Source organism: Coffea eugenioides, chromosome 11, assembly GCF_003713205.1.
Source record: "Coffea eugenioides isolate CCC68of chromosome 11, Ceug_1.0, whole genome shotgun sequence".
NCBI lineage: Eukaryota > Viridiplantae > Streptophyta > Magnoliopsida > Gentianales > Rubiaceae > Coffea > Coffea eugenioides.
Genome location: NC_040045.1, coordinates 46801887 through 46815787, shown reverse-complemented (window position 1 = coordinate 46815787; position 13901 = coordinate 46801887). Strand labels below are relative to the sequence as shown.

The following is a 13901-nucleotide window of genomic DNA, read 5'->3' as shown; positions in this document are numbered from 1 at the left end:
CATAAATATCTTCTGGTCTAACCGTGCTTCCTTATCCAGGTTGCTTTCAGAATTGGGATGAGGAGCCTCAGACGAGTAGTGAAGTGCTTCTCCCCTCCCCTTCCCCCTCCCCCACAAGAATATATACTCTTAGCAATTAGAAACTTTTAAAAGGCTTGTGCACTTTGTGGCTGTTATGATTGTCCTCTTGTTCCCAGTCAAGAAAACAATTCTAGGCAGCAAGTTGTGCAAGAGCAAGTTGGCAACTTGGAAGCGTGCAGCTGCAAAACAAAGCAATTTTTTTTTTCGTAAGGGGCTGAAACTTTTTTTTTTTTTTTTTTTTTTTTTTTGAATCTTGATTTGGCATGCATGGTCAATAATTACTTGTTACAACGACTTCCAAGTTTCGACCACCAATACATCCATTGGATGTACTATATTTTTATATATTACTATAATGTTACCATCATATCTTTTGGGCACTGCCCTGCCCATCACTCAAATTCAGTATTGCCACGTAAATTAGCGTATGAAATTATTGCAAAGCTCAGGGTCTGGTAATCATGCAGAATTTTCTACATCAACTTGCGACAGGGCATCAACTATTTTTCTTGATGATCCATTTTAAAACAAGAGTGAGGTGGATGTTTGAATTTTTCGACGCATCTTGCGAGTGTCCAACAACTCCCTCTGAAAATATTCAGAAATTCTTCTGCATCACCGTTCACGCTCCAAGCCACCTCGAGTAATTCACCATAACTATAATGGCTGCTTCGATTTCCCACATTTTGCAACTTGCCAAGTTGCATTATCCAAAACGGATGACTTTTCTTCTCTCCCCCACCCACACAACAGAACGCCTTCTCCTTCTTTTATTCAAAAGAAAAAAAATGTTGTTTACTTTTCTTTTGCCGTCAGAAGAAGAGTACAAGGAGGCTAGAGCTTATCTGAAGTGCTTGTTGTATAGCAAATCTGAAATCTCGCCGTACCTTCTTCCGTTGCAATGTGTAAGCAAGTTAACACAGACAAAGGGCCTGTTTGGAAGTGAGTTTTTTGGTCAAGTTTTTCAGCTATAAGTATTTTAACAACTTTAGCTATAGGAATCCAAAAAAATTTATCAAATTTTTTAACTTACACACTTCAAAATATATAATACACAAAAAACTTCTATCTTTCTTCTTCTTTCTCTCCCACCTCATCCACCGTACCTTCATCGCTGGCCACCACCTCCGCCGCCGTTTTCGGCGCCGGCCACCTATTCCGGCGCTGGCGTTCCCAAATTTTTTTTTTCCTTCCTTTCTCCCTCCCTCTCTCCTTCCCTCTCCTCTCCCCCTCCCCTCCCTAGCCAAACTCCCCCAACCTATGCGGCAGCAGCAGTTACTTTCCTCCTGCTCTGGTTTTTCTTTCTCCCTCCAATCATGCCAACGCTACGGCTGACGGGGAACAGGGGAGGAAGGGGAGTGGCGGGGCAGAGGGGAGGGGGAAGGGGCAGGGCAGAGGGACTAGCGGGGCAGCGGGGAAAGGGCTGGCGGGGGAAATGCAGAGGAAAGGAGAAGGGGAAAGGGAGGGGGTGAAGGAAGAAGAAGAAGAAGAAAGAGAGGAAAGAAAAGAAAAAGGAAAAAAAGAAAGGGAAAGAGAAAGAAAGAAAGAAAAAAAAATTCACCTTACAAAAACTTTTACAAAATTTTTTATCTTACAAAAAATTCTACAAAAAAGTTTTTCACCTTACAAAAACTTCTACAAATTTTTTTCAAAAACTCCTACAGTGCACTACAATAAAGTTTTAGATAAATTCCTAAAAAACTCAGGTTCCAAACAGGTCCAAAATTCAAATAATCATTTGATTGGCAAACAATACCCGAGTGACATTAGCCAAATAAAAAAAAAGAAGCAGGCGAAGTTAGTTGTAAAGCTAATAAATGTTATCAAAATGCAATAAAGCAATCAGCTTTTCATTTCTTTACATACCAAATGGATGGATGTGGATCAAATCAAGTGTGTACTTCTCAATTGCCTCACATTCATTTTGTCCACCTCTTTTCTGGGCACCGCAAGATGTGATCATATGAGGCTCAAAAAGTTCAAAGCTCTCGTCGTTTCTCATCCAAGCATTTGGATTTTCTTTTTCACAAAAAAAAAAAAAAAAGCATTTGGATTTTGGACCTGCAGTTTTCTTTGGTGATCTGTACGGCACTTTGCAAATCGCTGTACACCACAAACACACCCGAGAGATTTTTTTTGTTTTTTTGGGCAGGTTCATTGCTGCTTAAATGGGAAGGCGGCGTGGGAATAGGAGAAGGGGGGACTATACTCTCAACTCTCTACCCTGATCTCAATCAGTTGTTTCAAATCGGCTGGACTGGACACCTTTAGGCTTTAGATACACTACCAACAACATTCGTGCAGGTTTTTGGGAAAATTTTCTTCTCCGAATCCTTAATCGTCGCAAGTTACTAAAATAGTTCGAAATTTTTTTTTTACTTTAGTTCACCAACTTTGGTAAACAATGCTTAATTCATGCTAAAAAAAGAAAAAGAAAAAGAAAAAAAGAGGATGAAACAAACCTGCATTTTCCATGTTTTATGGCAGGCTGAACCGATTACTTATGAAAAAACCCAGATCAAAGCGCTATAAAATTTGCTATTATTAGGTGTCGCTGTCTCTCCCTTTCTGTGTATTCTCAAATCTCTCACTTTTTCAACCAAACCGCCATAATTAACAATTGTTGTCTGAGCAATGCAATAATAGTTACTATATAATTAACATTATCCTAAACCAAAGCGTTATGATGATGCACTGCTTTTCCAGCAATGCAATATTTTGTCAAAAATGTCATTGATCATCTTCTCGTACTTGTACAGCCGCCTTGCGATTCTTGAGCTCAACGATAATGTGGATGTATCCTCTAAAAAAAAAATATTGCATATACATATACATATATATATAAATCTTCTTATTACCGTTTTAAAGTTGGCATAAGCGATGAACAGACCGAGTTAATCACGTATTTTCACGTGATGACCGTAGATTTGGTTCTTGATTTTGGCATAATCATTAGCTAACTACTTAATCTAATACCGTTGATTAGTTGGAGCTGCCCTTTGATCGGCCATGCATCCATCCCAGGTTTTACTACAATTTGTCATCTTTCTCATTTAAGTACTCGGAACTAGTTTTTATCGCTTCAAGCTGTCTCATGCAACCGAACCGCAGGAGGCCAGCCAAGTTGCTCCACTTTCCAATTCAACATACATTATTGTTGTTTGAAAGTTTTATCATTATTATATATGAATGTGTGTGTGTGTGTGTGGTTTGAAAGTTTTTATCAACATTGTTGTTGTTTGTGAATTTCCATGACCGATACAATAGGGTGGGTCTGAGAAGTATTGAGATCAACCAAAAAATTAATATAAATGTTATTTTTTTTTAAAAAAAAAAACAAATTTTCCTAGCTAACTACTATATCGTGAATTTCAGTGTTTCAATCTTCATCCACATTGGAAGGAGGACATGGGGATGGGAGTCTTAACACTACTTGAGGAAATCATAACCTTCCAAACCTTAATCTCACCATCAAAACTTCCACTAAACACCTTAACGGCACCACCAGAATCCTCCTCCGCCACCCCCACCAACGACCTCACCGGCTTAGCATGTCCGTCCAAGACCGTCAAGCAACAGTACCGTCCATCATGGCCCCGATGCCAAATCCTCACCGTCCTATCAGCCGACCCGCTCAACAACAAATCGCACACGTTAATCAAACACAATACAGCCTTCGAATGGCCCCTCAATGCTCCCGTCACCACCATATGATTAGCACTCTCCTCCCTCTCCCACACCAATATCGACCGGTCACAGGCTCCGGAAAACAAAACCGAGCCATCAAAGTTCAATGCCAATGCATTAACAGCTGACTTATGCTTCTCAAGAGTAGCCATTAAAACATGTTTCTTCTCACCAAATGCTCTTCCCCAGACTCTAATCCGCTTATCAGCCGAGCCCGTGTAAATGAGACCGCCTGGTGATGCTGCTACCGCGTTAATCGCATCATCATGGGCTTTGATTGATTCTGTGCATCGAAAATCCTTAGCCCGCCAAATCTTTAGATATTTATCCCACGAGACCGAGTGTAACAAATTTTCTGCCGCGGCTAGACTCGATACTGCATCATAATGTTCGACCCATAGTTTCTTCCTGTGACGTCGAACTTTGACGTAGTTTTTGGGTAATATGAAGTTTCTCAACCGATCCTCGACCGTGGGAAGTGTGGCGATGAGCTTATGCTGTCCAACCGAGGATGACGTTAATTTCCAAACTCGGATTCTGCAATCTTGGTGAGCCGTGAAAATCTTTCCGTCACAAAAGGCTAAGGATTTGATGGAGCCGGATGAGGAGGAATCATTATTGACGTGGAAGGAATCGAAAAGCGTGAAGTTAGTGGTGTTGAAAACGTTGACTTGGCTGCCTGAGACGGCGTAGAGGAGATTATTGTTTAGTGCGAGGAAGTTGACGTGGGCGGGTTGTTGGGGTTTAAGGGAGGTGATGCAAAGGGTTGTGATGGAGAGGTTTAAGGCTTCGGGGGAGAGTTTTTGGAGAGAGGGGACGGATGGGAGAGTTAAGATGGAGAGGTTGCTTTCGAGGCTGGTATGACTACGAGTAGTATAGGTGGAATCTTGAGAAGTTAAGGATGATGCACTACTACTTGCTTGAGCGTCGACTGAGCAGCTGCTTGAATCAGAAATGACAAGTTGGTTTGGCGTTGGTGGAGGGACGATGGCGTCTTTGGCGGTGGAGATGCAGGTTGAGGAGGAGCATGTTGACCTTAGCCATGATCTCACCTTCATTGTAGAGAGAGGCCTAGAGATGTTACAGGAAAAGGTTTGTTTTTAAAAAAAAATTTTCTTTTGGTTTTTGTTCAAATAGAGACTTCAAGTGTGCGGGAGGAACAAGGAGGAAGGTGGTGGTGGATTTTTTTTTATTTTTTATTTTTTGTGTTTTGGAGTGGGGGTGGATGGGGAGGGGAGAAAGGGAAGAGGAGGGTGTTTTCTTTGGATCCTCAATGGAATAGTTGGAGTATGCAGATGTCTATATATGCATATTTTGAGTTTAGGTAGCCAATGCAAGTATTATAATTTTATGATGGTCAAATAGACAAAGAAAAAGGAAAAAAAAAATAGGGCGGCACCAATCAATCAATTTGATTAGAGAGGAAAAGAAAACGGAGTGAGGTGATTCGTGATTGTGAAACGTTAACATTTCAATACTTTTGTGTATAACAAAGAAAATGAGAATCTATTTCTATGTAAATTTGAGAAGAGTTTTTAGTATGAAGGTTTCATAGACCTCCAAATTCACCATATATTCTTTTTTGTAAATTTCTAATTTATTTAAATTCACAAAATCTATTTATTCCATTCAAATGCATTTGATTTCAAAATTTTTTAAAAACATTTCATTTCAAATTTTTAATTACTTCAAAAGCTTCCACAGTATAGCACACCAAAATTTGCAGACCTCAACATTTTCAGCGGATTGGCATTGCATGTTTTGGTTTTACAATTTGAATAGGTTACAGGGATAGATGGGAGAGAAAACTACTATTAGTCTATCAAGAACAAGAAACATAGGACCCGCGAGAAGGAAAGGGTTACCATAAGGAAGGTGGAGCTGCCGGACAAAGGGAGGATGGTGTAGGAGGCGATCGGAAAGAGTATCATAGGGTGGGGAAAGTGGTGAAAAGAGATGGTGATTATATATTTGTTTAGTATGCCTTTAACTTTGGGTAATTTTTAAGTTACTTTTGTACATTTTTTAGGATCCATTTTGAATTTTTAATATAAGATATTCTGATAGAAATTTATACGAATACGAAAGTCTTTTATTCATTTTAAAATTTTCTTTTCATATAAATTATTTTTATAAAATAATAATATTATTAGTTTACTTTCAATATGTGAATCTGTGCATAGCACGGACCAAAATGTTAGTAGAGAAGAATTTTGTAACTCGATTTTGATTTTATTGCTTTTCTAATTTTTTCTTGAGGATGAATGGTGACGGAGGAATATGAGTTGCAAGGCTTCTGGTAAATATCTCGCCCCCTGACAATAAACAAAGCCCAGTGGCGGCAACCAAGAAAGAATCAAGATTCATAAAATTGTGCTCATCCATCAATGATTTGGTATCAAAAGGCATCTCTTTCCTTTCGTAATTAATGTCAATTTGGTCTATAATATAGTATTTACCAAAAACAATTTTGGTCTATAGTAGTACTATGCTATTTGCCTATATAAAAAAAAAGGGTGTTTGGATTGTCGTCTTGGAAAACTGCGTCTTGCTCTAATTCTCTATTCATTTGATTGGGAAATTGGACAGAGTGCTGTTTCTTTCTTTTGATTCCTTGTCGTTTGGTTTATCTGGATTTAGTAAAGCCTTCAAAGTTTTTTCTTTTCTTTGCTTGTTTTTCTTGGAGCAAATCTTGACCGAGTGTCAGATGCGGCATGGATGGATGGCGTATTGCTTCCGGTTATTTATTTGACTCAAAAAAAGTGAAATACTTGCTAAGGTACCAAAGAAAATAAAAGCCAAACAAACCTAAAATAAAAAAGTTTTAAGATCACGATAAACCACAACGATGAATCAATACAAGCATATTAAATTTCAGCAATATAAGAACTAACATATAAACGGTGGGAGGCTGAATATTACAATAATTCATCAACGGTGGAACAGATACTGACACACAGTCACGTTCAATGCACTCAACGAAATTTGAAATTAAACCATGCAATTTTGAAGAAAAATTCTATACTAAGTGACGAAAATAAACTAAGGTATTGTTGAACTTTTTTTATTATTATTATTAAGCATGGGTTTGGGGCTTGGGACGACGACCAAATCCAAATCCAATCCAAATTCTTTTCTTTGCTTTAAATTGTCCACTTAAAGCATTTTAAATTAGTTCTTAGTGTGTGAAATGGAACTAACCTTGTCATTGGACTAATTAATTATGTGCCACTTTTCGTCTGTTTGAAAGTTTAACCTTGTTTTCAAGTGAAAATGGGGCACATCAAAGCTGATGAGGCCATCATCAATTCTTGGTCAAAATGCAAAGCAGAGTCCGTCTTTTTTTTTTAATATATATATATATATATGATAAAAAAACACACAAATTAAAGCCAACGCCCTGGTGAATAAGTAAAAACAAAAAGTGGCATTTGCAAACATCAATCATCCACGGCAAGAATAAGCATAATCTCACCATCACCAGATATTTAGCAGATCTTAACACAAATTGATTATGCAGGCATTGGAGTTCATATTTGTTGACAGGTGACTTCTAATTTACTTAAAAAAAAAAAAAGCAACTTGTTGTTTGTGTGTTCATTATTGACTATGATTGCATTTCACATAGTAATAAAATGCAAGAAATTAAGGAAAAACTGGAGAGAGAGGCTATTGTCTAGTTTTAACTGCTCGTGATTGCAACAGCTACGACATCAAATTGACACATTTGTTGGATAAATCACAAAATGTCGAAGTCATTTTCTTTCTTTTTTTTTCCTTTTGTTGGTGGAGACAGTGCAAGTTTTTTGTTTTTTGTTTTTTTTTTGGGTGGCTGTTGTTTAATATTAGCCTTGAATTAAAAAGAAAAAATAATCTTTTTGTTTTTTGTTCTTTTTTGGCTTTCTGAGAATTCGTTTGAGAACCCAGATTAAAACAAATACTAACAACAATCAGTGTAAAAGGCCTACACTCTCCACTCTAGTGTGGCGGCCCTGCTTGATGGCTGGATAATGACCAACACGAAAGTTTGCAAGTGGTAACGGTGAAAAAAAAGTAAGCAGCAGCAGTAGTAGTATTTCATAACCGCAAGATGGCCTCCGGGTAAAACATTTGCACCTGTCTTGATGATCTGATGATACTAGAAATTTACTTGAGCGGATTTAGATTTATTTTAGTAGTACATAACATTGGTACTGTCTGAGATGTTTTGTTTTGAAACATAGTAGTAACTTTAACTCCAAGAGAAAATCTTGGACGATATTAATGTAAATCCCGAGACAGTAGCAGCTCTTGCGCATGACCTTCTCCAGGATCACTGCCTGTAAGGAGATTGGCCATGTTGTAACTTCATCAGGGAATGATAAGCCCCCCGGTGTCCAACAGCAAGTAAATCAAAATGTGATCCTTGCTCCACCACTTCTCCATTCTTTAACACAGCTATGAAATCTGACTTCTGTATTGTGGATAGCCGATGGGCTACGATTACACAGGTTCTACCAACCATCATTTTCTCCAATGCTTCTTGGACTAAATTCTCTGACACACTGTCCAGCGCACTGGTTGCCTCATCCAGGAGCAGGATTGCTGGATTTTTCAGAATTGCTCGAGCCAGTGCTATCCTCTGCTTTTGTCCTCCCGATAGCTGAACTCCTCTTTCTCCACAGTATGTCTCGTACCCATCTTTCATAGAGCTGCATGGCGAAAAAAGTCTTTCATTCAATGAATCGCTGTTGAAGATGTTTTAATTACTAATTTCCACCTTTATAAATAGTGGGGTGAGTTCTTTAGTACCTGACAAATTCATCAGCATTAGCCAGCATTGCAGCTCTCCTGATCTCAGCTTCCGTTGCATCCTCCTTGCCATAAACAATGTTTTCGCGGATGGTTGCAGCAAATAAGGTGGGTTCCTGACTCACTAGTGCAATGTGTGATCTCAGGCTTCTTAAGTGATAAGTTTTGATATCACGATCATCTATTAGCACCGATCCTTTTATTGGATCATAGAATCTTTCTATGAGCCCAATGATCGTGGATTTGCCTGTACCACTTTGTCCAACTAGTGCCACTGTCTTTCCAGGTTCAATTTTGAGGCTCAGGTTTTGAAAAATCATTTGCTCAGGTCTGGATGGGTAGGAGAAGGAAACATGTTTTAGCTCTATTTTGGCATTCAGTGTTCCTCCGGCCTTGACCCCTTGAGGATCTTCTGGCTCAATCTCACTTTTTCTGTCTAAAATTGCAAAGACACGTCTGATTGCATTGCCACCCCTTGCTATATCTGCAGTCATGCTTCCGGCATCTGCAATACTCTTACCTGTGCTCATTAAGATGAAGAATGCTTGAAATAGATGCTTTGAGGTGACCAAGCCTTGGTTCATAAGCCTGCCTCCATACCAATATGTCATGGCCATGGTAGCTACAGATAAAAATTGGGAGATGAATAAGGCTACAGCAGAAACCCAAGATTGTTTAATGCTCTCTTTTCTGGGGCCTTTTAGTGTGGCTATAAATAGGCTCAGAATTCTATCTTGAGAAGAGAAGGCTGTGATGGTCTTGTGGTTGACCACAGCCTCACTCGCAAGTTGGCTTCCTTCATTTTGTGCTTTCTGACCACTTTCAGACGTATTTTTCATCAAAACACTCCTTGAATAGAAGCTTGCAATAATTAAAGGCTGCATTGCTATCATCACTAATGCAACTCTCCAAGTGAGGATCAATCCAAGGGCAAAGGCAAGTGAAGCACCTGCAAAAACCTGAACCAGTAATGCTATCCGATCCCCAACAAGGGATCTAACCATGTTGGCCTCAGTGGCTAGCCGTGCACAAATTGCTGCACTAGTGTTCTCATCTTGATCAAACCAACCAATTTCAAATGTAAGCACAGCTCGGAGGATTTCCTCTCGCACCCTTTTTATTACGCGTTCTCCCATAATTGCAAAATTATAATGTTGAAGTAAATTCGCGAAGAAAGTGACAATGCCAAGGATCAGAAATATGATGCAGTAAAATCTGGTCTCCGACTTTAATCTTGACCTGTCGTCCAGAAAGTACACTGAAACAATTGACCCCAAGCAATAGGCATGAATAGGATGAACTGCACCAAATCCTGCAGCTCCTATGCAGCCAAGCAAAGCTCTTTTCCACTCTGGAGTATTCAGTTTAAACAATCGCCACTGCAGAGGACTAGGATAAGCAGGATAATCACCACCCTCATTATCACTTGCATTGTAGGAGTACATTTGAATTGAGGGCGTCGGACTCATTGGTAATGCTGGACTGAAAGGAGAAGCGGGGCTGTTTTGCCAGCTTGATCCTGCAGTGTAAGGAGATTTGGGAGTCAAGGCATAAGTAGCTCTTCTATTGTTCCATCTCTCTGTTGCACGATAAGGGCTGCTGATATTTTCATCTGATTTTATTGACTGCTGCATTTGCACCATTTTGAAGTAAACCCCACCTTCTTCGTGGTCATTTTGCATTAGTTCTTCATGTGAACCTGATTCAACAACTCTGCCTGATTGGAGAACCACTATCTTATCAGCTTTACGAATTGTGGCAAGTCGATGAGCAATAATGATTGTTGTCCTTCCTAATGAAGCTTCGTCAAGGGCCTCCTGAACTATTCTTTCAGACTCTGCATCTAAAGCACTGGTTGCTTCATCAAGCAACAGGATTTTCGGATCTTTCAGTAAAGCCCTTGCAATAGCGATTCTTTGCTTTTGCCCTCCAGAAAGCTGGACCCCAGACTGCCCAACCTGAAAAGTCATCCCCAACTAGAGCTCTTAACCAAAAACTAACAAGAGGTATTAATAAGAAGTACGAGAATATGGCTTACTTGAGTTTCATATCCATTTGGCAATTTGGAAATGAAGTCATGAGCATTTGCTGCCTTGGAAGCATTTATCACCATTTCCATTGCAGCTCCCTCCTTTCCAAACAGGATGTTTTCTTTAATTGATGTTGCAAACAGAATTGGCTCCTGATTCACTAATCCTATCTGAGATCTCAACCAATTTAGCTGAAGTCTCTTTATTTTGTATCCATCAAGTAAAATATCTCCTTTGATTGGGTCATAAAATCTTTCAAGCAAAGATATGATTGTGGATTTTCCAGAACCACTGCCTCCTACAAGGCCAACTGTTTTGCCTGCCTTTACTTTGAAGCTTAATCCCTGAAGAACAGGGGTGTTTGGCCTAGATGGATATCGAAAATCAACCTCTTTAAACTCAATATGTCCTTTTACATAAGCGACAACTTTGCCTCTAACATTTTGAGTGTCTATCTCAGGAATACGGTCAATCATATTGAAAATTCGTGCAGCTGCCGCAGTTCCTTCTGAGATGAATGATAGATTAGGAAGAGCACCCATACAGCCGCTGGAACCACGAGGTGGACTCCGTTACATATGTAAAACTAGTAGCATAGAATATAAGTACCCCTTTAGTTAGTTAGTTTTGCATTTCACACTTCTAATTCCCTTAAAAAGTGCCCTTACAAATGTTTATTTGCATTCTTATCTACGTGCCTTTCTCAAGTTTTGTTGGAGAACATCATAAAAAAGAAATACCTTTGTTACCAAAGAAAACCACTACATAGTTGATGAAAGGTTTTACAAATGCTCAGTTTTGGTTTCTTTACACGATAGATGAAATGAAATAATATTGTATGGGAATAGGACTTACAGGCCAGCGAGGGTAACACAGCAAATTGCCATGAAAACACGCGGACCGCTTTCTCCTTTGTTGATAACAAGAATACTCCCTACCCATGCAAGAAATGACCATGAAGCAAACATTGTTCCGATGCTTCCTATCATCAAACCCTTGATGATACCTAGCTTGATTCCGAGCTTCACACTTTCCTGAAGCGCTTGCCTGAACCCATCAAGTGTATGGTGTTCCCCCACATAGGAATAAACAGTTCGGATGGATGACATTGCCTGTTCTGCAATATTACCTGCAATCGCATAAGCATCCTTGATTTTCATCTGGAGGTCCATAAGTACCTTCCCAAATTCCACAGATGGAAGGACAAATCCAATAACAAACGGGATAGAAGCCAGTGTGAGTCGCCATGAAAGAAGGAAGCCAATTAAGGAGCCAGCTATGAACTCTGAAAAGCGAGCCAAGCAGTTTGGTATCTGCAGCAGAATAGGGGGAAAAAGGATTTCATTAGTATTGTTGATCAGGTGAGTAACATATGAATCAGAAAGCCTGGAGTTAATCAGAAAACAAACTGTGACTTGTTGGAACTGAGAAGTATTTTAAAGTTGAAACGCACCTTTTCAGCGATGACATCTTGTATTGAGAGGGCATCAGTAGATATGGATGAGATAACCTGAAAGGTGGTGGATGAAGCATCTTGGTTGTCAAAGAAACCAACTTCTTGCCTGAGGACTGATTTCAAGAATTCTGTGCGAATTGTAGATGTCTGTCTCTCTGCAGTTCTTGTCCAACAAAAACCTTCTGTAAAATGGAAGCCAAGGGCAAGTCAATGGCAATAAAAAAAAAAAAACTATTACAACTACCAGTACTGACTACTGAAGTTACAAACTCCACTAAACTCCTTTACCAGTAAAGGTTTATGTCTCGTAGATCATTGAGTTGAAAGCTATTAATATTCTCTGATTTTCTCAGTGCACGAAGAACATCATGAGAAATTTGACATTACGCCTTTTTAAGTTTATTTCAAAAGAGAAACAGCAATCTGAAAAGCAGCCAAACCCTGCCCTCCCATACATGTGAAAGAGATCTTTAGGCAATTGTATGACGTACCAATAAAAGCTGCAATTCCAACTCCAATACCAACGTAGAGCAGCCTGAGCGAAAACTGTACATCACATAGTCACTCAGCTACTAGTTTGACTTTATGTAATAGTAGAAAAGTTGTTGTTGAAGTAATGATCCGGATTATTATTGAACAACCATGTTATACTGAGATTTTTCCCAATAAGCCATGTAAATTTACCAACATTTAGAAAAGATGGATACCTTGTCCACGACTTTATTGGAGAAGGAAACATCACCACCTCCATACTCATTGATCAGCCCGCTAAGAACCCACAAGACAAGTGGAGTCATTATCCCATCTCCTATGCTTCCAAGTGCACCAAAGAACATAAGTAACCTGTCCAGGCGATCAGCATACCGGAAAAGGCCACCACCACCTCCTCCTTTGCTTCCCATTTCACTAGAAGCATGCACATACACAGCGAAAGGCTGACGGAATGCTGTATTTACCTGCTAATGAGGACTTGGATTCTTGATATACATTTGTCGCACACCAAAATTAGAGCCCGTTGGTGGAGTCAGCATCATTTGCTTCGATCCTCATGTTAAATACTACTAGTATTAAAGCAACACTAGATGAGATTAGATGGCCGGCAACATTGTAATATGTTGGTTTGAATAGCTCCAAGCCTCCAACAATTGAGTCCGGCTTTCATCTTTTCTTTGTTTTATATGAGTGTTGGGAATGTTGGGAACGTATCATACTAACATATTCTATTCTCGTAGTTCTTTGTCCTCCTTTGAAAGAGGCTATAATTTCTGAAATGTGACCTTCTTTTATTTCGTGCGACTCTTGAATTACTATCCTTTTCTTTTCTTTTTTTTGAATTACAAAATGGTGTATAATTACAGGGAAAATGCTAAGATTAGTTATTTCCTGGTATGATTGGAAGCATTTTGGCCTAGCCTATTCTGAAGAAGTTAATAGATTGACAGTGACTGATTTTAGACTTGGTTCTCCTATTACTGATCAAGAAAATCCACTTGTGGATTTGACAATCCTTAAAATAATGTGCTGGCTTGCCTTGTTATTATTAGCTCATTTTATTTTCTAGTCAAATTTCAAATACCTTTACCTATACAAAAGCACAATACTCCATAAAAAAAAAAACAACAACAACAGCTTAATCGACTGTTCATCCTTCCGCTGAGAAAAAGTTTCATATAAACATGTAAAATGTGTCTTATGGGAGGGGGGGAAAAAAGTCAATAAAAAAGAACTTGTAAATCATACCTTGCATAATTGCATCATTATGCTTCTTTTGCCGTAATAGAATTTCAGGCTATGTTCTGCCGAGATATTCTTTTATTTTTTTCAATTGCTGAAAAAAAAAAAGAGACATTCTTTTC

At 39.1% G+C, this 13901-nt stretch overlaps 2 protein-coding genes across 2 annotated transcripts; both read right to left on the bottom strand.

Moving 5' to 3' along the window:
- Nucleotides 1-3467: 3467 nt before the first annotated feature.
- LOC113752737 (protein JINGUBANG) lies at nt 3468-4826 on the bottom strand. The gene has a single exon (XM_027296808.1). It carries the CDS (start codon nt 4824-4826, stop codon nt 3468-3470), a length of 1359 nt encoding a protein of 452 aa, XP_027152609.1.
- A 3254-nt stretch (nt 4827-8080) lies between these two features.
- LOC113752736 (putative multidrug resistance protein) lies at nt 8081-13800 on the bottom strand. Its single transcript, XM_027296807.1, has 9 exons — nt 13786-13800; nt 13622-13627; nt 12753-13001; nt 12537-12591; nt 12043-12227; nt 11445-11902; nt 10598-11138; nt 8560-10517; nt 8081-8459 (listed from the first exon to the last, which is right to left on the bottom strand). Exons 1-9 carry the CDS (start codon nt 13798-13800, stop codon nt 8081-8083), a joined length of 3846 nt encoding a protein of 1281 aa, XP_027152608.1.
- Nucleotides 13801-13901: the final 101 nt, after the last annotated feature.